At 38.0% G+C, this 21428-nt stretch overlaps 1 protein-coding gene across 4 annotated transcripts in view; it reads left to right on the forward strand.

Annotated features, from left to right (window-relative positions):
- The window catches only part of TOPAZ1 (testis and ovary specific TOPAZ 1), a 72239-nt gene that overhangs the window by 45732 nt on the left and 5079 nt on the right, over nt 1-21428 (forward strand). For 3 of the 4 annotated variants that reach the window (XM_047771420.1, XM_047771429.1, XM_047771446.1), the window contains 6 exons: nt 2799-2865; nt 4015-4189; nt 5135-5235; nt 7848-8013; nt 17078-17242; nt 18819-19022. In XM_047771420.1, coding sequence (XP_047627376.1) covers nt 2799-2865; nt 4015-4189; nt 5135-5235; nt 7848-8013; nt 17078-17242; nt 18819-19022 — 878 coding nt within the window. Of the gene's footprint in view, nt 1-2798; nt 2866-4014; nt 4190-5134; nt 5236-7847; nt 8014-17077; nt 17243-18818; nt 19023-21428 lie in introns of those variants that run through there. The other variant, XM_047771437.1, reaches the window with a different exon arrangement.

Raw genomic sequence — 21428 nt, forward strand, 5'->3', positions numbered from 1 at the left:
AGCAGAGTTCCAGTTTCACAACTTTCTTAATTCTACCTAATGCACTCTTGCGTATATATACAAGTTACCGTAAATTTTCTTTCTGTTTCACTCCTTGTCATGTTAACTAAAAATATTTTATTGGGAGTTCCCGTTATGGCTCAGTGGTTAACAAACCCAACTAGCATCCATGAGGAGGCGGGTTCGATCCCTGGCCTCATTCAGTGGGTTAAGGATCTGGCGTTGCCGTGAGCTGTGGTGTAGGTTGTAGACACGGCTCGGACGCCACGTTGCTGTGGCTGTGGTGCAAGCCTGTGGCTACAGCTCCGATTCGGCCCCTTGCCTGGGAACCTCCATATGCCGCTGCCGGTGCAGCCCTAAAAAAAAGACAAAAAGACAAACAAATATATATATATTTTTTAATGCCTCTCCCTCATTCCTTCTCTCACTTGTTCACTTTCTTTTATTCTTTCATTCAGCTTATGGACCTCCAAAAGCCTTTAAAAAAAAAAAAAAACTGGGAGTTCCCGTCGTGGCGCAGTGGTTAACGAATCCGACTAGGAACCATGAGGTTGCGGGTTCGGTCCCTGCCCTTGCTCAGTGGGTTAAGGATCCAGCGTTGCCGTGAGCTGTGGTGTAGGTTGCAGACGCGGCTCGGATCCTGCATTGCTGTGGCTCTGGCGTAGGCCAGTGGCTACAGCTCCGATTCCACCCCTAGCCTGGGAACCTCCATATGCCGCAGAAGCGGCCCAAAGAAATAGCAAAAAGACAAAAAAAAAAAAAAACCTATGGTAATTGTAAGAGTAGTACCATAGTCCATGAAAATAATACTGTTTCCTTTTCAAACACCAGCCTTGAAGATACATTTGAGTTCTTTGAGTTCAAGTTCTATGATTTTTTAAATTTCTTTAAATAGTGATAATAACATTTATGTTGTCTATGAAAATTATGACAATTTATTTGGCAGCCCCTGATTTTGAAAATTGTATCCTTGTACACCCTGCCCCTCCCATGTGCCTGCTTCAAAAACTATTTCGTATTTTTTAGGAAGTATTAACACTCGTGATATATTTAATGAAGGAGAAAAATAGAAAAATAACTGTGTGTGGTTAAAGAGTGTAGATCATGGTTGGGGATGTGGACCCAACCCCAAGTCAGAAGGGAAAAAATTTAGTATTTATTATTTTATATTTGAGTTTTCCTGATATTCTTTGATACAATTACCCTTTTCTAGGGAAGGGAAATGATTTTTTTTTTTTTTTAAGTGTTGTACCCACAGCATATGGAAGTTCCCAGGCTAGGGGTTGAATTGGAGCTGTAGCTGCTAACCTATGCCACAGCCATAGCAATACCAGATCCAAGCCTCATCTGTGACCTGCACCGCAGCGTACACCAATGCCAGGTCCTTAACCCACTGTGCAGAGCCAGGGATTGAACCCAAGTCCTACTAGTTGGGCTCTTAACCCACTGAGCCACAGCCACAACAGGAACTCCAAGAAGGGAAATGCGTTTTAATGGTCATTCTTACTTTGATTTTGATTATATTTTTTAATTAGCTTATATAGTTCATTTGAAAAGCTTTCACTTTCAGTAGCTAAGACTACTACAAAGAACTCTTAACATTGTATGTAGGACATCAATGAGAATTTAAGTGTGTGTATAATTTAGTAAATTCGTTAACATACATTTAATGACTTAAAAATTGTATTTTGAAATAATCTTAGATTTACAGAAATGTTGCAGAAGTTTGTGTAGAGAAATCCCACATACCCTTCATCTAGCTTCCTCTCCTGTTAACATCCTACATAAAAATAGTGCCATTATCAAAACCAGGAAATTAATTTTGGTTTGAGGACATTAACTTGCTACATATCTCATTGCATCAGAGTAGGATATACATGGCTCAGTGTATCTTACTACTGGTTATTAGCCTTGATCACTTAGTTAAAAAGATTATCTGCCAAGTTTCTACACTGTAAAGTTGTTCTTTGTCCCATTGTAATTAGTAAATATCTTGGGGAACACCGGATCCTTAACCCACTGAGCAATGCCAGGGATTGAACCTGAGACTTCTTGGATACTAGTCAGGTTCATTTCTACCGAGCCATGGTGAGAACTTCTATAGTATTAGTTTAATTACACTCTGTTCTTTCCCCCTTTTCTTCTCCTCTTCCCAGTCACTAAAGGGTATTTCTCTCTTCATTTTTGTCTTTCTTCTTTCTCAGAAGCTTCCTATGCATTTCTTGCTTTCTTTAAATCATAGAATTTTTTAAGTCTTTCTGTGTCATTTGTGTTCTGATTTACCCAGACCCTTTTTTCTTAGCATTTTCAAACTTAGTGTGGACTTTGTCTTTGTAATGGTAATTCCTAATCAATGTTTGGTCCCTTTGGTAATTTGTCTTTCTGGTTCTCTCCTAGAACCAGGTATTTTTGTTTGCTTGCTTTGTTTTGTTTTGGTCAGTGTTCGCTTGCCACATATTCTTGTGGAGCAGTGAGGGTGGAATGGGAACAGTAGAGATCAAGTGCTGGGATGTAACATTTTTGTCTTCTTTTTATTCACAGTTACTTTAAAGTTTTGACATTCTTTGTCTGCAAGTTAGGCTGAATATGGTTTCATGTGGAATTTGCTTTTTTCTTCTTGTTGCCTATGGTTTGGGAGGAAATAGTAAAAGTTAGGTATCTGTAGTTGCCTTTTCTTCAGCACTAAAGAATTTTTGTATTACTCTTTCTTTAGTCTCCTAGGTTTAAATTATAGAACAAATAAATAAATTGACTTTTGGGGGGTGGTGAACATATTTAACCATTTTCTATTGTTAAAGGTTACAGATGAGGCAATTTAAAAAGAACTGGAAGTGTGATTTAGAGTCAGCCTTGAAAGAAATAGAGGTATGATGCTTATTTTTTAAATAAATTGCTGGAGTTTCTGAAAACCAGTAACAACAAGGAAACTTTGAACAATAACCCAATTTTAGAAAAAGTTTTAGAAATGTGACTGTTACACAGAGAAAAGAAGGAAAAGTTTTGTTTGTAAGTTAATACTTTGAAATGTGTAATTGAATAATTGGATAATTTCTGGAGTTGTGAACTATTTTAAAAATAATTCTAGAAACAGTTCAGTTTTAAATTGTTATGTTAATTAATTATTGTTAAGGTATAATAAACTGTAACTTAGCCTGTAATTTTTGTCACTGAGCAGACCCACTCAGTACACAAGTAAGTTGGCTTTCTTGTCATGTGTGACATGACAGGGTAGAGCCAAGGTCAGCCAAGGTGCAATCTCCAAGCATGTGAGGTCTGAATAAGAAATAGAGGACTTTCAGGATGATTTTACTTTTCTTTTTTGCCCATGCCTAAAGAATGGGGAAGTTCCTGGGCCAGGGATGGAACCTATGCCACAGCAGTGACAATACCTCTTAACCGTCTGTGCCACAAGGGAACTCCTGCTTTTAACTTAAGATCATTTTTTTACTCATTTTAGTAATTGTTAATCTAGTCTAAATTAGTATTTACATCCTTGAAACAATTTTTTGTTGGTGGAAAAATTTCTTAGTTTAGAATGGAAAATAATAGTTTACTGAAATTTACTTTGTAGCCCCTTTAGTAGAAGAAATGTAATGTCTAAAACGATGTGTAGGCCCTAAGTTATAAATGGCCAAATAATTGTAAAATATAGTCTCTAAAAGTAGTAAAATAATGAGTTTCATAGAGGCAACTCAAATCATGTTGCTAATCATGTTTTCGATAAAATCTATCTCCACTATCTAGTTCGGATTTGGGGGCAACATCATTAAGTACATTAGGAACTAGATAATTAAAACAAGTGTACATTGACATCTAGAACTTAAAGAGGCTTTGCTATGGTCAGAAAAGCAAAATATGCAATAGCCTGTCATTGCTATTGTAGTGATTGTCAGTAAGTTTGTAAGATTTACTTAGATTATCTTTTTAATTTCTGTATATCTAATGCTTGTGTGTGCCTACCCCATAATGTTTGCATAAATGACAGTGTGCATTTGTTTTTAATAATTTTCATAGCATTGTAAAGAAAAAGGTGACTGGACCAAATTGGGAAATTTATACGTTAATGTAAAAATGAGCTGCGAAAAATTTGTGGATTTCCAGAGATTTTGTGCTTGTATTGCTGAAACACTAACAAAAGACTGTAAAGAAGAGAGATCAGGTGTTCCATTCTGTGAATTTGCTGAAACAGGTAAATGTCACTGTTTTGGTCTGTTTTTAGGGTGATGCAGTGTTCTTTCTGATTGATTGATTGGCTGACTGATTGACTGATATGGTGTTTTTAACATTTAAGCTCCTAGTGTTCATGTTTGGAATAAGTTAATTTGCAGGTTTTAGATACCTTTTCTTCTCTCTTTAAATTTTTCCATGCATTTATTGTTAAATTGGATTATAATATATTTCATGTTATTTTTCTTTTCATTCAGACTGGTAAAACTATTGCTAGCAAATTATAGTGGAACATCTGAATTTTTGAATCATTAAGTTGTTATTCTTTTAACTATTTCAAGAAAACAAAATCATTTATATTTGAGACCTTGTTTTTTTTACATGAGGGCCTTTTTTTGCCTTTTCTTTTTTTTTTTTTTTTTTTTTCCTTTTTATGGTCACACTGCTAGCATATGGAAGTTCCTGGGCTAGGATTTGAATTGCAACTGCAGCTGCTGGTCTATGCCACAGCTACAGTAACTCCGGATCCTAGTCGCACCTGTTACCTATGCCACAGCTTCCTTAACCCACTGAGCAAAGTCAGGGATCAAACCCACATCCTCAAGGACACTACATTGGGCTCTTAACCTACTGAGCCACAACAGAAACTCCTTGAATGCGCTCTTAACTGCTGTATTCTCTATTAGGGTCGGCAAATTTTTCTGTAAAGGACCAGATAGTAAGTATTTTGGGCTTTTCACACACAATATATGATCTGTGTCACATACTTTTCATTTCAAACAACCCTTTAAAAATAAAAGAACCTTTGTGTAACTTCATAGGCTATACAAAAACAGGCCACAGGCCAGAAGTGGCCCATGGGCTGTAGTTTGCCGACACCTGATCTTTGTGGTAGTATAATTAATTCCATATTAAATTTGCCTTTTCCATTATTCACTTTCTTCCATATACCTACTTTGTATTTCAGTTAGCAAAGATCCACAAAATAGTGAAGTAGATAAAACTTTGCTGGGAAGAATTGGAATCAGTGCTATATACTTCTATCACAAGCTGTTGCAGTGGTCCAAGGTACTTGATTACATTTTTGTTTTGGCTTGGTATATAGAGTTTTAGTTTTAAATTTTTGAATAGAATATAGATAGGTTAACTTTGCATATTAAAGATTTGCTAATAATCATTACAGGTGACAAACTGAGATCCAGACAATTTGTGAATTATTATGTGGTATGTTAGGCAAATGTGGAAAAGAAGTGGCATGAGACTGGCTACTATGAAGAATCTCAGTATAGGAAACACTTAGGAAGCCGTGCTAAATATCATAAATTTTTTTTTTTTGCCTTTGTTTTTTAAGGGCTGCACCTGTAGTATATGGAAGTTCACAGGCTAGGGGTTGAATTGGAGTTGCAGCTGCTGGCCTACATCACAGCTACAGCAATGCAGGATCTGAGCCACATCTTCAAACTACACCACAGCTCACAGCAACACTGGTTCCTTAACCCACTGAGCAAGGCCAGGAATCGAACCTTTATCCTCATGGAAACTAATTGGGGTCATAACCTGCTGAGCCACAACAGGAACTCCTAAATATCATATTTGAAGCACCTTTGAATTCAGAATTTATCTTACCAGCTCCTGAGTATTGGTAGCATTATAATTTTGGAAGACCTTTCTTAAGATGAACCTGGGGAGTTCGCATCGTGGCGCAGTGGTTAATGAATCTGACTAGGAACCATGAGGTTGCAGGTTCGATCCCTGCCCTTGCTCAGTGGGTTAACGATCCAGCGTTGCCATGAGGTGTGGTGTAGGTCACAGACGCGGCTCGGATCCCATGTTGCTGTGGCTCTGGCGTAGGCTGGCAGCTACAGCTCCGATTGGACCCCTAGCCTGGGAAACCCCATATGCCTCGGGAGCGGCCCAAGAAATGTCAAAAAAAGACAAAAAAAAAAAAAGATGAACCCGGGATACTTACAATTAACAGAACTCCTTTAAAATCACTTCTTAGGATGGCCAGGGACACTGTATACCACATATCTTCATGTCTACCTGTGAGACTTAGCTCACCATAGAAACGGTGTAGCAATTCTTGACCTTACTGTACTACTATTTTTTATACTTCCCTTAGGTGGCGAGCGGAGTTATAGATTCAATAAAATTCAGTAAAGGACAGGAAAATCCGTAAAAGGGAGGGACTGCTGAAGGATGGAGTAATATGGGGAATAGAATAGTTGAGAGTGGGATTGCTATTGAATCATCTAAATGTATCTTTTATTCTTTCCTTCTTTTTATAAAGAGGTTACATCGCAATTAAAATAACACCTAAGAACGTGGTCACTCATACATATACAAAACTCATGAATTTTTTTAAAAAGAAAAGAAATTTAAATAATAGTTGTACACAAGTTCTCCACTCCAATGTCTCCAAGATGTTTAACATTTATTGTGTGATAGGCCAGGATGGGCAAAATGTACTTTGTCCTTGCTCTTCTAGCCTAGCTTGAGGTTGATCATAGGATTAATTTCTTGGATATTTAATGCTTAAGAATTTGAACACTATGTAGGAAGACCCTTTTTAAAATTTAGACTGATTTTGCCGAAATTTTAATGTATATTTTAGCTTTATTTGCTAATTTTTTATTTCTTAAGATAAAAAAGGATGCTGAATTTGTGCCTGTATTTTAACTTAAAATGTTCAACTGTCTTATTTAGAATGACTGTTTTAACAATTTATTTATTATCTTTCTTAGCATGAATTTTTTAAATGACTTCATTCCTTTTTGAACATAAAAGTAAATCCATTGGAGTTAAACTTAAAGTATCCCTTGAAAATTGCACTCACTCATTTATACAGTCAAACTGAAAGTAGTTTGACATGATATGCATCTGATTCAAAATAGCATATTATATAATATAAAAACAAGAGTCTGCAGACTAAAAGCCACATCAGACCCACAGCCTGTTTTTATACAGCTTTTGAGTTGAGAATGTTTTTTACATTTTTAAAGACTTAGAAATTTATAAACAACCAAAAAGAATAGGCTACTGACAAAATGTGACCTGCAAAGCTTAAAGTATTTGCTCTCTGTCTGTTTATAGAAAAATTTTGCTGACCTTGGGACAAAGTAATAATATATGTCTGATTTCTAATGTCCACCCTAGAGATAATCTTTATGTAGAAGGTGAAATAATTAACCTGTTGAATCAGAAAAACAATTTCCAGCCAATGGTTTTTTCCCTTTTTCTTCACTATCATTCTTTGTCTAAATTTGATATCAAATTATCTTCTTTTCACTGACTCTTTCTCCTGGATCTTAGAGTAATCAACAGAAGAAGAACAAAAACATATAATGGATCGTTTTTCACATTAAGATGTGAAATCCTTTTGCCAAATGAAATCGTCAGAGAGCACAGTGCATAAGATGGGTGAAAGGAGTACTACTGAAAGGGGACCCAGTGGTGGGTGTTGTTAGTGTGAGGCAAAGCCCTGCTTGCTCCCCTTCCCTTTCTCTCTTGGTGGCTGAGCAGGAAAGGGCTTAAGGAGAGAGTCTTAAAGCATTTTGACAACTGTCAGTCTAGAATGATGATTCACATTGCATAATTGGCTTCTATATAGTTATCAGTGACTTTATAGTACTCTAAATGATTGGTACTCAATTAGAGTTCTCTCTCTTTTTTAACTCTAGGGAAGGAAGGTCTTGGATAAACTGTATGAATTAAAAATACATTTTACAAGTTTAAAAGGACTTATAGGGCCTGAGAAGTTAGCGCCAAGATGTCAAATTGTGAATATTGCAGCAGAAATTTTCCTGAAAAGTGGAAGCCTAGATGGTGCCATTTGGGTGTTAAGGGGTAAGTTCTGATATAATTCCAGCATAAAGTAATTTGTTAAGGTCGTTATAAATTCTTGTTTTTGTACTTACCTCAAGTTGATCGTGAATTGTGGCTGATAATTTGGTCCAAATCCCTAATGACCATGTGGGTAGGAAAGGTTGTTCTGTAAAATGAAGGGAGAAGAATAACCTAACTTTAGAGAAGAAACTGTATGAATCTTTGTTTTTAAAAAGTTAGTTCTTGGAATTCCCGTTGTGGCGCAGTGGTTAACGAATCCGACTAGGAACCATGAGGTTACAGGTTCAATCCCTGCCCTTGCTCAGTGGGTTAACGATCCGGCGTTGCCATGAGCTGTGGTGTAGGTCACAGACTCGGCTCAGATCCCGCGTTGCTGTGGCTCTGGCGTAGGCTGGCAGCTACAGCTGCAATTAGACCCCTAGCCTGGGAATCTCCATATGCCACGGGAGCGGCCCAAGAAATGGCAAAAAGACAAAAAAAAAAAAAAAAAGTTCTTACTTTGGCCTAAGCACCATATAAATGCTTTGCCTGATGATCTCAATCTTCATAAAGACCCTCTGAGTTTGGAGTTATTACAATCCCCATATTATAGATAAGAAAATGTTGTCAGAGACATTAACCAGCTTGCCCAAAATGATGTAATGAGTAAGGAGTGCAGACTGGATTCAATCCCAGACACTCTAGCTTCAGAGCCCCAGCTGATTGCAGTCTGCATAAACTCTATTTTGCATTTGCAGACAAGCATGGCTTCAGACCAAGACAGTAAAGCTTATTTTCCCTAGTAAGTCAATCCATTTAACAAATTACAATGAAATTAAGCCAGCAAAAACAACTTAGGTTATTTTGGCATGAGGTAAGTAAAAATTTAGAGAGCACAGTAGTAGCATAGCATCTAATGGTAGCTTGGCTACTTGGACAAAGCAGATTTTATTTGATAAAATGGATAGATAAGAACGAATAAACCTTGAGGATCTCTGAGTTAGGTAGAAAATGGAATAAATGCACAGGTAAATAAAATAGAAAACTTATACACTAACAAAACTAGCATGCGTTTCATATTTCTATATATAGAACACCTGAATCTGTTCAGTGCTGGAATATATGGAATATAGAGATTGTGATCAAAAGCTTGTTGGAAAAGGTTTTCTTCAACTTAGCAAACATAACCAATGAAGTTTCCTAGGAGGGGAAGATTAATCAAAATAGAAGCATACAATACAAAACAGAAATACAAAATACACAAATAAAAGAGTTCCCATCGTGGCATAGCGGAAACAAATCCAACTAGGATCCATGGGGTTGGGGGTTTAATCCCTGGCCTTGCTCAGTGGGTTAAGGATCTGGCGTTGCCATGAGTTGTGGTGTAGGTTGCAGATATGGCTCAGATGTGGAGTGGCTGTGGCTGTGGCTGTGGCTTAGGCCAGCAGGTGTAGCTCTGATTAGACCCCTAGCCTGGGAACTTCCATATGCCACAGGGTGTGGCTCTAAAAAGCAAAAATGTGTGTGTGTGTGTGTGTGTATACACAGATACAGAATAGAATGTTTATAAAAATAGGAAGTGTAGTTCCTGTTGTGGCACAGCAGAAACGAACCCAACGAGTATCCATGATGTTTCGGGTTCAATTCCCGGCCTCACTCAGTGGGTTAAGGATCCAAAGTTTCTGTGAGCTGTGGTGTAAGTGGCAGGTGCAGCTTGAATCCCACATGCTGTGACTGTGGTCCAGGTCAGCAGCTGCAGTTCCGATTTGACCCCTTGACTGGGAATTTCCATATGCCTCAAGTTTAGCCCTATAAAGAAAGAAGGGGAATTCCCGTCGTGGCGCAGTGGTTAACGAATCTGACTAGGAACCATGAGGTTGCGGGTTCCATACCTGCCCTTGCTCAATGGGTTAAGGATCCGGCATTGCCGTGAGCTGTGGTGTACATCACAGATGCGGCTCGGATCCCACGTTGCTGTGGCTATGCGTAGGCCGGTGGCTACAGCTCCGATTTGACCCCTAGCCTGGGAACCTCCATATGCCATAGGAGCGGCTCAAGAAAAGGCAAAAAGACAAGAAAAAAGGGAAAAAAAGGAAGTAACAAAAGGCAAGCCAGGGAGTTTCCGTCATGGCTCAGTGGAAATGAATCTGACCAGTATCCATGAGGACACAGGTTGGATCCCTGGCACCGCTCAGTGGGTTAAGGATCCAGCATTGCAGTGAGCTGTGGTATCTCAGATGTAACTTGGATCCCATGTTGCTGTGGCTGTGGTGTAGGCCAGCAGCTGTAGCTCCAATTCGACCCCTAGCCTAGGAACCTCCATGTGCCCAGGGTTATGGCCCCAAAAAGACCCTCCCCCCCGCTGCCCACCCCCCACCAAAAAAAAAGTGCAAGCCACAGGTCACAAGCTCTATGAGAAAGAGGTGAGGCAAGAAATGGAAAATAGTTGGTTGAAAAAATGGGCTCTAGGAGTTCCCGTCATGCCTCAGTGGTTAACGAATCTCACTAAGAACCATGAGGTTGAGGGTTCGATCCCTGGCCTTGCTCAGTGGGTTAAGGATCTGGCATTGCCATGAGCTGTGTTGTAGGTCGCAGACACGACTCCGATCCCACTTTGCTGTGGCTGTGGTGTAGGCTGGCAGCTACAGCTCCAATTAGACCCCTAGCCTGGGAACCTCCATATGCCACAGGAGCAGCCCCAGAAAAGGCAAAAACACAGACAAGGGGGGGGGGGCTCTGAATCTTCCTCAAACTGGAGACTGAAGAAGAGTTTGTGTGAATGGCATGGAATATCTATGGCAATAAAAAATGTTTACAGTTTTGATGTTTCAGTTTTGAGATTATCTTTTATAACTGTTATGTGGAATTTTCTTTTGTAGTGACCGTTTCAACTGAAAGTCATTTTCATAAGTAAAATTTCATTTCTTCCAAAAAAGGGCCCACAGGAACATGTTAAGTTGTCTCTGGAATTTTTTTGTTTTTTCAAAGGGTTCTGTGGTGAACAGGCCATTCTCAAAAAAAGAAATACAAATGACTTGATCTCAGTTGTAATAAGTGAGAGTAATACTCACTTGTCTTGAGAGAAGTAAACATTAAAATCCTAACCACCTGTTAGATAAGCAAAGATTAAAGTTTTGTGATACACTTTTCATAAAGGTATAGAGAAATGAGTTTTTGTCTTTAATGGCTTTTTGACAAAATATATCAAAATTTAGTATGCATATTTCCTTTAATCTCAACACCATTTCTAGGAATGGGGCCTGTGAACACATTTATATCTGTATACAAGGGTGTGCAGTGTGAGTTATCTGATATCTTTTTTTTTTTTTTTTTGCTTTTTAGGGCTGTACCTGCAGGATATGGAAGTTCCCAGGCTAGGGGTCTAATCAGAGCTACACCTGCTGGCCTACTCCACAGCCACAGCAACATGAGATCCAAGCTGTATCTGCAGCCTACACCACAGCTCACAGCAACGCTGGATCCTTAACCCACTAAGCAAGGCCAGGGATCGAACCCAAAACCTCATGGATCCTGTCAGGTCGTTAACCGCTGAGCCTTGAAGGGAACTCCCACGGTATCTTTTTTTTAACTGTCAACAATGGTAAAGAATTCCAGGAGTTCCGTCGTGGTGCAGTAGAAACGAATCTGGCTAGGAACCATGAGGTTGCGAGTTCAATCCCTGGCCTCTCTCAGTGGGTTAAGGATCTGGTGTTGCCATGAGCTGTGGTGTGGGTCGAAGACACTGCTCAGATCCTGCGTTGCTGTGGCTGTGACGTAGGCCGGCAGCTGTAGCTCTGAATGGACCCCTAACCTGGGAACCTCCATATGCCACAAGTGCAGCCGTAAAAAGCAAAAAAAAAAAAAAAAAAAAAATTCCAGATAATTTAAATGTCCATTAAGGGTGTACCAGGCAGTGACACTGTGTGATGGCTCTATGACAGTGTAGAATGAGATAGATCTTCACACAGTCATTGGAATGAGCTCCAGGAATGTGCTAAGCCATGTATACACAGTATGCTCCTATTTGTGTAAAAAAATAAATAGATACACACACATTTGCTTTATACCCTTTGAATACTTGTAGAAGGATGCACAAGAAACTAGTAATAATGATTGCTTCTGGGAAGAGGAATTGAATGCTTGGAGGACAGGGATGAAAGGTAGATTAACTTTTTACATATATTTCAGAGTTTCTGTCATGGCTCAGCGGTTAACGAATCTGACTAGCATCCATTGCAGTGGCTCTGGTGTAGGCTGGTGGCTATAGCTCCAATTGGACCCCTAGCCTGCGAACCTCCATATGCCACGAGTGTGGCCCTAAAAAGACAAAAAAAAAAAAACTTTTACAAATTTTTCTATATTTTTTTCCTTTTAAAAAACATATGCATTTATTACCTACTAAACTTTTTAAAGGAATTTACATCGACTACTTATGTTCGAAAAATGTGGAATATTTTTATTTATTTAGTGGGTGGCAGACTTATGGTTAGAAGAAGTCTATTGGTTTGGCTTTTCTCATTTTCACTTTGACATTTTATTTATTATTTATTATTTTTTGGCCACACCCACAGCATATGGGAATTCTTGGGCCAAGGATCAAACGGGCATCACAGCAGCCACCCTAGCCACTGCAGTGACAATACCAGATCCTTAACCCACTGTGCCACAATGGGAACTCCTCACTTTGACATTTTAAATTCTTTTTTTTTTTTGTCTTTTTGCCTTTTCTGAGGCCACTCCCATGGCATATGGAGGTTCTGAGGCTAGGGTCTAATCGGAGCTGTAGCTGCTGGCCTACACCAGAGCCACAGCAGTGCAGGATCCAAGCCATGTCTTCGACCACACCACAGCTCATGGCAATGCCGGATCTTAACCCACTGAGCGAGACCAGGGATTGAACCCACAACCTCATGGTTCCTAGTCAGATTCATTAACCACTGAGCCACAACAGTAACTCCAGACATTTTAAATTCTCAGCATGGGTACATTGTATCCTGGCAAATGAGCTATAAATTCCTACTTGCCTTCTCCCCTTACCAGCATTAAAAAGACCTTAAGGAGTTCCTGTCTTGGTGCAGTGGTTAATGAATCCGACTGGGAACCATGAGGTTGCGGGTTTGATCCCTGGCCTTGCTCAGTGGGTTAAGGATCCAGTGTTGCTGTGAGCTGTGGTGTGGGTCACAGCTGCGGCTCAGATCCCGCGTTGCTGTGGCTCTGGCATAGGCCAGCAGCTGCAGCTCCGATTTGACCCCTAGCCTGGGAACCTCCATATGCTGTGAGAGCGGCCCAAGAAAAGACAAAAAAAAAAAAAAGACCTTAAAACCGTAATTTTATAATCAAGGTTTGGAGACTGAAAAACAATGTCTCAATGTTCTAGTATACAAATTTCATTAAACGTGAATCATTTATATATATATATATATCCATCATTTTCGGATTGTTTTCCCATATAGAGTTAATTTCCCTGTGCTTTGTTACTCATCCATTCCATATCGTGATGTGTATATGTCAAGCCCAACCTTCCATTTTATCCCTCACCCCAACATCATTTCCCTTTGGTTTTGAAATCACACCGCAATTAAGTATGCAACAGGAATATATGTATATATGTATATATTTTATTTATTTATTTATTTATTTTTTGCTTTGCTTTGCTTTGCTTTGCTTTGCTTTGCTTTGCTTTTTAGGGCCACATCTGCACCATATGGAAGTTCCTGGGCTAGGGATCAAATTGGAGCTACAGCCGCTGGCCACGGCCACAGTAACACCAGATCTGAGCCACATCTGTAACCTACTAAATAAAGAAGAACAATGCAGTTTTTGAGAAAAAACTACACAATCTATTTTTAATGTGTCATATACCCAGAAAATATATGATTAACAAAAAATAATTGAATTTATTTATTAAAATAGTACTCACTTGATAGGGAATGGTGACATAGCTGTTTGACTTTTAACTTTTTATGGGAATTAGGTTTAACATGATTTATGTTAATGGATGATTTATGCAGTCTCTCACGGTATTGCGTTTATTTGAATTATGTAGTAAATTTAAACAAATTTAGGGGTAAATTAATGCACTTATCTGTCTAAATGAGTTAATAATTATAAAGCACTAATATTTGTAGAATGTTGCTTCATAGGTAGTATAAATCCAGTCAACCAGTCAAGTGGGCTCTAGTGATTTAAAATCAAGCTCCTGTTTCAAAATTTTATACTCAATACTTAAGGCTTTATTTTGGCGTTGTATACATGAATTGTTAATGTTTCTTCAGTACTTTTTATATTCATTGAGCTGGGAAGGCCACAAAAGAAAAGGATTTTATGACTCCTGCGCTTAGTGCAGTTGGAAAAGACCCCGGAGATGTGATTTGAATGTTACATAGCAGTGTTCCATTATGTGTCTCACTCTGTGTCTCATAATGATTGGGGGAGCTGGGTAAATGGTAAAATACTGACCTTTCTAACACGTTAGCGCCTCAGTGTTCTGTCCTGCAGTCTCCCACTGTTTTTCTAAACATGAAAATCAGGGCAGAAACTAAGGAACTTCAGCATTATAGGTAATACTCTCTCTTTTTTTAAATTGTGTGATAAGCACCTAAGAGTTCTTTTATTGTTATGTTTTTATAACTTACATATGTTTGCTATTCTTCTGTACATAGCAAATATTCTATAATAAATTTTATTTATTTATTATTATTATTTTTTATTTTCCACTGTACAGCAAGGGGGTCAGATTATCCTTACATGTATACATTACAATTACATTTTTCCCCCAGCCTTTCTTCTGTTGCAACATGAGTATCTAGACAAAGTTCTCAATGCTATTCAGCAGGATCTCCTTGTAAATCTATTCTAAGTTGTGTCTGAAAAGCCCAAGCTCCTGATCCCTCCCACTCCCTCCCCCTCCCATCAGGCAGCCACAAGTCTCTTCTCCAAGTCCATGATTTCTTTTCTAAGGAGATGTTCATTTGTGCTGGATATTAGATTCCAGTTATAAGTGATATCATATGGTATTTGTCTTTGTCTTTCTGGCTCATTTCACTCAGTATGAGATTCTCTAGCTCCATCCATGTTGCTGCAAATGGCATTATGTCATTCTTTTTTATGGCTGAGTAGGATTCCATTGTGTATATATACCACATCTTCCGAATCCAATCCTGGGTTGTTTCCATGTCCTGGCTATTGTGAATAGTGCTGCAATGAACATGCGGGTGCACGTGTCTCTTTTAAGTAGAGTTTTTGTCCGGATAGATGCCCAAGAGTGGGATTGTGGGGTCATATGGAAGTTCTATGTATAGATTTCTAAGGTATCTCCAAACTGTTCTCCATAGTGGCTGTACCAGTTTACATTCCCACCAACAGTGTAGGAGGGTTCTCTACACTGTTACTTGTGGATTTATTAATGATGGCCATTCTGACTGGTGTGAGGTGATATCTCATGGTAGTTTTGATTTGCATTTCTCTTATAACCAGTGATGTTGAGCATTTTTTCATGTGTTTGCTGGCCATCTGTATATCTTCTTTGGAGAAATGTCTATTCAGGTCTTTTGCCCATTTTTCCATTGATTGATTGGCTTTTTTGCTGTTGGGTTGTATAAGTTGTTTATATATTCTAGAGATTAAGCCCTTGTCGGTTGCATCATTTGGAAACTGTTTTTCTCCCATTCTGTAAGTTGTCTTTTTGTTTTCTTTGGGTTTCCTTTGCTGTGCAAAAGCTTTTCAGTTTGATGAGGTCCCATGGGTTTATTTTTGCTCTTATTTCGATTGCTTTGGGAGACTGACCTGAGAAAATGTTCATGATGTTGATGTCCGAGAGTGTTTTGCCTGTGTTTTCTTCTAGGAGTTTGATGGTGTCCTGTCGTATATTTAAGTCTTTCAGCCATTTGGAGTTTATTTTTGTGCATGGTGTGAGGGTGTGTTCTAGTTTCATTGCTTTGCATGCAGCTGTCCAGGTTTCCCAGCAATGCTTGCTGAACAGACTTTCTTTTTCCCATTTTATGTTCTTGCCTCCCTTGTCAAAGATTAATTGACCATAGGTGTCAAGGTTTATTTCCGGGTTCTCTATTCTGTTCCATTGGTCTGCCTGTCTGTTTTGATCCCAGTACCACACTGTTTTGATGACTGTGGCTTGTAGTATTTCTTGAAGTCTGGGAGAGTGATGCCTCCTGCTTGGTTTTGTTTCTCAGGATTGCTTTGGCGATTCTGGGTCTTTTGTGGTTCCATATAAATGTTTGGATTGTTTGTTCTAGTTCCTGTGAAAAATGTCATGGGTAATTTGATAGGGATTGCATTGACTCTGTAGATTGCTTTGGGTAGTACGGCCATTTTTACAATATTGATTTTCCCAATTCAGGAACATGGAATATCTTTCCATTTCTTTACATCTTTCTTTGATTTCTTTGATTAAAGTTTTATACTTCTCGGCATATAGGTCCTTTACCTCCTTGGTCAGGTGTATTCCGAGGTATTTGATTTTGTGAGGTGCAATTTTAAAAGGTATTATATTTTTGTATTCCTTTTCTAATATTTCATTGCTGGTATACAGAAATGCAACTGACTTCTGAATGTTAATCTTATATCCTGCTACTTTGCTGAATTTATTAATCAGTTCAAGTAGTTTTGGGGTTGAGTCCTTATATAATAAATTTTAAATAGGCAGATACTGTGGGGGAAAGCTGTTCCCCAAGAATACCAAAACTAAGTAAATTATGTATTCTTTACTACAGAATTGTTTTTAGTTTATCTACACAAATAGTGTTTTACATCATAATGTATACTTATATAATCTGAATATTTTGTCATATAAAAATAAACATTAACTTCAGAGTCAGTAACTGATTAGTACACCTAGAAAAATGAAGAATTACTTTAAAAAATGGTCATTGGTTTTCATCTTAGGCTGATGATCATCACCATATAAATTGTTTCTAATAAACTTGAGCTATGGTTATCTTTCTAAGTACACATGCTTAAGTTTTGTCGCTTTCTCCAAAAAATATTTAAAAAGATGAATTGTGATTGATTATACTCTTAAGTGTAATTTTTATGGTATAAAGTATTTGTATTTTTTTCTTCTTATAAGAGTCAGAATGGATCATCAGTACGCCACTGTGGCCTTGTGATAGACTGGATGTGCTCAACCGGCATAATCTGCTTTGTACAATTGCACATGAAATCTTAGCAAAGAGCCTCTACAGACAGACATTTGAAGTTTTGCAAAATCTACCAGGTTTTCAAAATTCTCAAGGTATGTTTTTTCAGAAGTCTAGCTTAATTATCTCTGGCTTATCTGGTATTTAACTGTTAATGAGGAACTGTTCACCACCTGTTTTGGTTGAATTTTATATTCCAGCGTATACTTTTAATGATGTTGTTTTTTAAAAATAGGTTCTCTGCTTTCTTAACGGTGTTAAAAAATATGAGATGCTTATCTTTGGGTCATAGGTCAGCACTTCCTGAAGGAGCATTTTATAATTCCCCTTTTCCTACCTCTGTCATCAGCAAACAATATGTTTAGTGCCCCCAGCAAGCGTCATACCTTAAAAGAATTTATTGCATTAGAATAATAAAAAAATACTTTTTCTTTTATCAGTTAGCAGATATAGAACTTAGTTTCTATTACCTTGGAATATAGGAAAACGTGGAAAAAATTGAGGAAATTAAGGAGCTGACGAGTTCATAAAAAGAGGAAAAAAGAGGATACGATATCATTGTGCGCAATGGCAAGCAGTGCTCTTGAATACTTGCAGGTTATATGTGGGTGGGAAGAGAGAGTCTGCATCCAGGAAAACAGCTTTGGGTTAGAAATGAGCTGAGTGATGAATTCGGAGTGATGGGTTAATGTTTAATTAAAATGTTACCTTGAAAGCCTACCATCAGTGCTTTGTCTCTATTTTCCCATTTATGCCCCCGAGATACTGTATTGTAATTAGCATTCTTTTCTCTCTTCCTCTAAATAGTAAGAGCCTTAAAGGTAGTGATATTTTCTTTATCTTGGTGTCCCTGGTACATGACCTCTGTAGAACAGGCTTTTGATATACATTATCTTGATAATGCAACAAAAAAGTAATAGTGAGATTGAACACATAGCTGTGCCAAATTTTGGAAGACCCTGAATGACGGGCTAAAGAAATTTTTTTCTCTGTGTATAGTAAGGAGTCACTAGGGTTTTGGGGCCCAGGGGTGACATATGAAGTTGGTGTTTTAGGAAAGTTCCTCTGATGATAATGTTTAGAAGAAGACTAAAGGTAAAGAGATAGATTTCCTGATAAAGCCAAATTTCCTGATAAAAAAATCCTAAAGTGATAAAGACCTAGAGTCATAGACCCACCTGACTGAATATAGGGAATAAAAGTTGGAAGTCTCCAGTGTGAGTTCACTTTTCTAAGTGAAGAACATAAAGGAATAGACATACCCAATAAAGGAAGTGTTTTTTTTTTAACTTAAGAGTGAATATTTATGAGGATATGATTTATTTTTAGTCATGGGAAATACAAGTCTAAGGTCTGCACTCTAGATAGAATGCAAACAGAACCATGCAGATGCGTTCACATGTGAGGATCATGGAGAGAGGCGCTAAAGCAGCCTCTCAAGTCACATTCCTTTCACATTCTCCATTACAAAGTGAATGCATGGTTTTGTTTTTGTTGAATGCTTTTGTTGTTTTTTAACTTAGACAGTATGTAAGATTATTGCGTTTTAGTGACTGTGACTCCTATAGTGGGTAGGAAAGGGCCAAGGGGAACAGAGCGGAAAGGAAAAGAGAGAAGTTTGAGAGATGAAGACAGATCCATTTCATTATATCACTTATTTTTTCTTTTCAGAAACTGTGGAGGTCTCACAGTATAGCCTTCTTTTTAATAAACTTCTAGATGCCTGTATAGAAAGCAATAGTCTTGGTATGTCATCCTCTGTAGCAGAATTCATGATTTCAAAGAACATCCCTATTGATTTTTCCTTTCTTAGAAGATTAATTACTTCTTTGGGAAGGAGTTGTTTATGGCTCAAAGCCAGAGCCCACTACAAAAGTAAGTTATATCTTAAAATTTAAATTTGATATTTTGGTTTTGATTTTCTAACCCTATATCCAGGTATAATATTTATGATAAAGCATTAAATATGTTCAAAGGGCACTTGATGCATGTTCAAAGATAGTGGTCTAAAGAGATTGTGCTGCTTGAAACCTGTTAATTCTCTTGTTTCTAATGACTATATTATTTTCTCTTTGCATATTAGCTTGTCCACTGAAGGATGTGAAAAAGAATTCAAACCAGCTTGGCTTATCTTATAAATATATAGAAGTAAAAAAATTGGTAGAATGAAGTTTAAGAAATACACTTTTATCCCTGGTATATCCCTGATCTTTATGGTTAGAATATTCTATAACAGGCCACATAGGAAGTACAGAGGCTGCTATCACAGTGCAACATGATATATAATAGTTACATGGCTCCTAGTAATAGAACTTTGTACATGCTACAGCTGTTCCTGTAACAAGCCTAGAAAATTAGTGCTTTCTCTAGTCTTAACCTCCTCACTGGTATTTTAATTAGAAACAATTCTGTGTAGAATCTAGATCTAGTAAGAAATTCTCTTCTGCCTTTGTGCAGTAATTTGTCTTAAATTTCCATTTCTACCACTGTAATCTATAGAACAAACGTATGAGTACCTGCTATCTGTCCCCACTGTGCCAGATGTGTCAAACATCCCAGCATATGTGCGGATCAGTAGAGTTGTTTGTTCATAACACTTCAAGTTCGTGATTATGTTTCAACTCCTTATACTATTTCCCTGATACTGCTAGAAGTCACACCACAAACACTTTATGTACTATTTGCTATAACTTCCTGAGTAACAATTAATCTCTCTGTCTCTATGGATTTGCCTGTTTGGGGCATTTAACAAAAATGGAATCATTCAATGTCTATTTTTTTGTGATTTGCTTTGTACACTTAACGTAATATTTTCAAAGTTTACCCATATTTGTTGTAGCCTATATCAATATTTCTTTCCTTTTTTATTGCTGAATAATATTCCATTGTATGGGGTTAGTTTCCCCAGCTGTCAGTTGATGGACATTTGCATTGTTTCTATTTTTTAGCTATTATAAATATGCTTTAAACATTCACATACAAATTTTTATGTGAACATACGTTTTTCATTTCTCTTGGGAGCAGAATTGCTTGCTCATATAGTTTAGCATTTTAAGGAACTGCCAAATTGTTTTCCGAAGAAGAAGAAGCTGTACTGTTTTACATTTTTATTCCCACCGGTCATGTATGGGATTTCCAATTTCTTCACGTCCTTACAATACCTGTTACTGAGGTTTTTTTTATTTTAGCCTTCCTAGTAAATATAAAGCAATATCTCACTGAGGTTTTAATTTGCATGTTCCTAATGACTAACAATATTAAGCATCTTTTTATGTGCTTTTTGGCCGTTTGTATATCTTCATTGAGAAATGTGTATTAGATCCTTCACATATTTTTTCTTTGCACTTTTTAAAATTGAGGACTTTTTCTTATTTTTTCTTATTGAGCGTCTTAAGTATGTGGGTATATATAAATATTTAAGATGCATATATAGGGAGTTCCCGTTGTGGTGCAGTGGTTAACGAATCCGACTAGGAACCATGAGGTTGCGGGTTCGGTCCCTGCCCTTGCTCAGTGGGTTAACGAACCGGCGTTGCCGTGAGCTGTGGTGTAAGTTGCAGACGCGGCTCGGATCTGGCGTTGCTGTGGCTCTGGCGTAGGCTGGTGGCTACGGCTCTGATCAGACCCCTAGCCTGGGAACCTCCATATGCTGCGGGAGCAGCCCAAGAAATAGCAAAAAGACAAAAAAAAAGATGCATATATACACACACACTCTCTAGATACAAGTTTATTTCAGATACATGAATTCAATTTTTTTTTCCATTCCATGAGTTTCACTTTCTTGACTGCTTTGCTTTTGTTCCCTAACTAATCAGAAGGAAATTGTCCAGGGACAGCATAGTTGTCTTCCTGATGCTCCTGGTTTGCTACTAGTCCTAAAAATACTGCTTTTCTCTCAGAGCTGAAAAGTCAGAAAGGGGAGATGTTATTAGTGTGTCTTTCCATTACTTTTCCCCACAAAACCACATAGGAGTATTTTTCTTTTCATGTTTAATTTTAGGGGAAAAAGTAATGTTACTAAATTTCTACTCAGTTTGTTGACTTTTGTTTTCCTCTTCTGCTCAGAAAAGTAAAATAGCAATGCATGTAAGTTATACCTACCAATAGCTAGGAAGTTTAATGAGTCCAGTTAGTTCACCAGTCCTGGCAGTGATCTAGCGAGGTGAGACTTCCTAGTGGTTAGGATTCCAAAATCTGGAGTCAGAAGGCCAGGGCACTACCCAAAGCCCCCGAGCTATAATATAGGGGGGTGTTGTAGTTAATTTCAAAGGTAGTAAACTG

The sequence above is a fragment of the Phacochoerus africanus genome, chromosome 1 (assembly GCF_016906955.1).
Source record: "Phacochoerus africanus isolate WHEZ1 chromosome 1, ROS_Pafr_v1, whole genome shotgun sequence".
Classification (NCBI taxonomy): domain Eukaryota; kingdom Metazoa; phylum Chordata; class Mammalia; order Artiodactyla; family Suidae; genus Phacochoerus; species Phacochoerus africanus.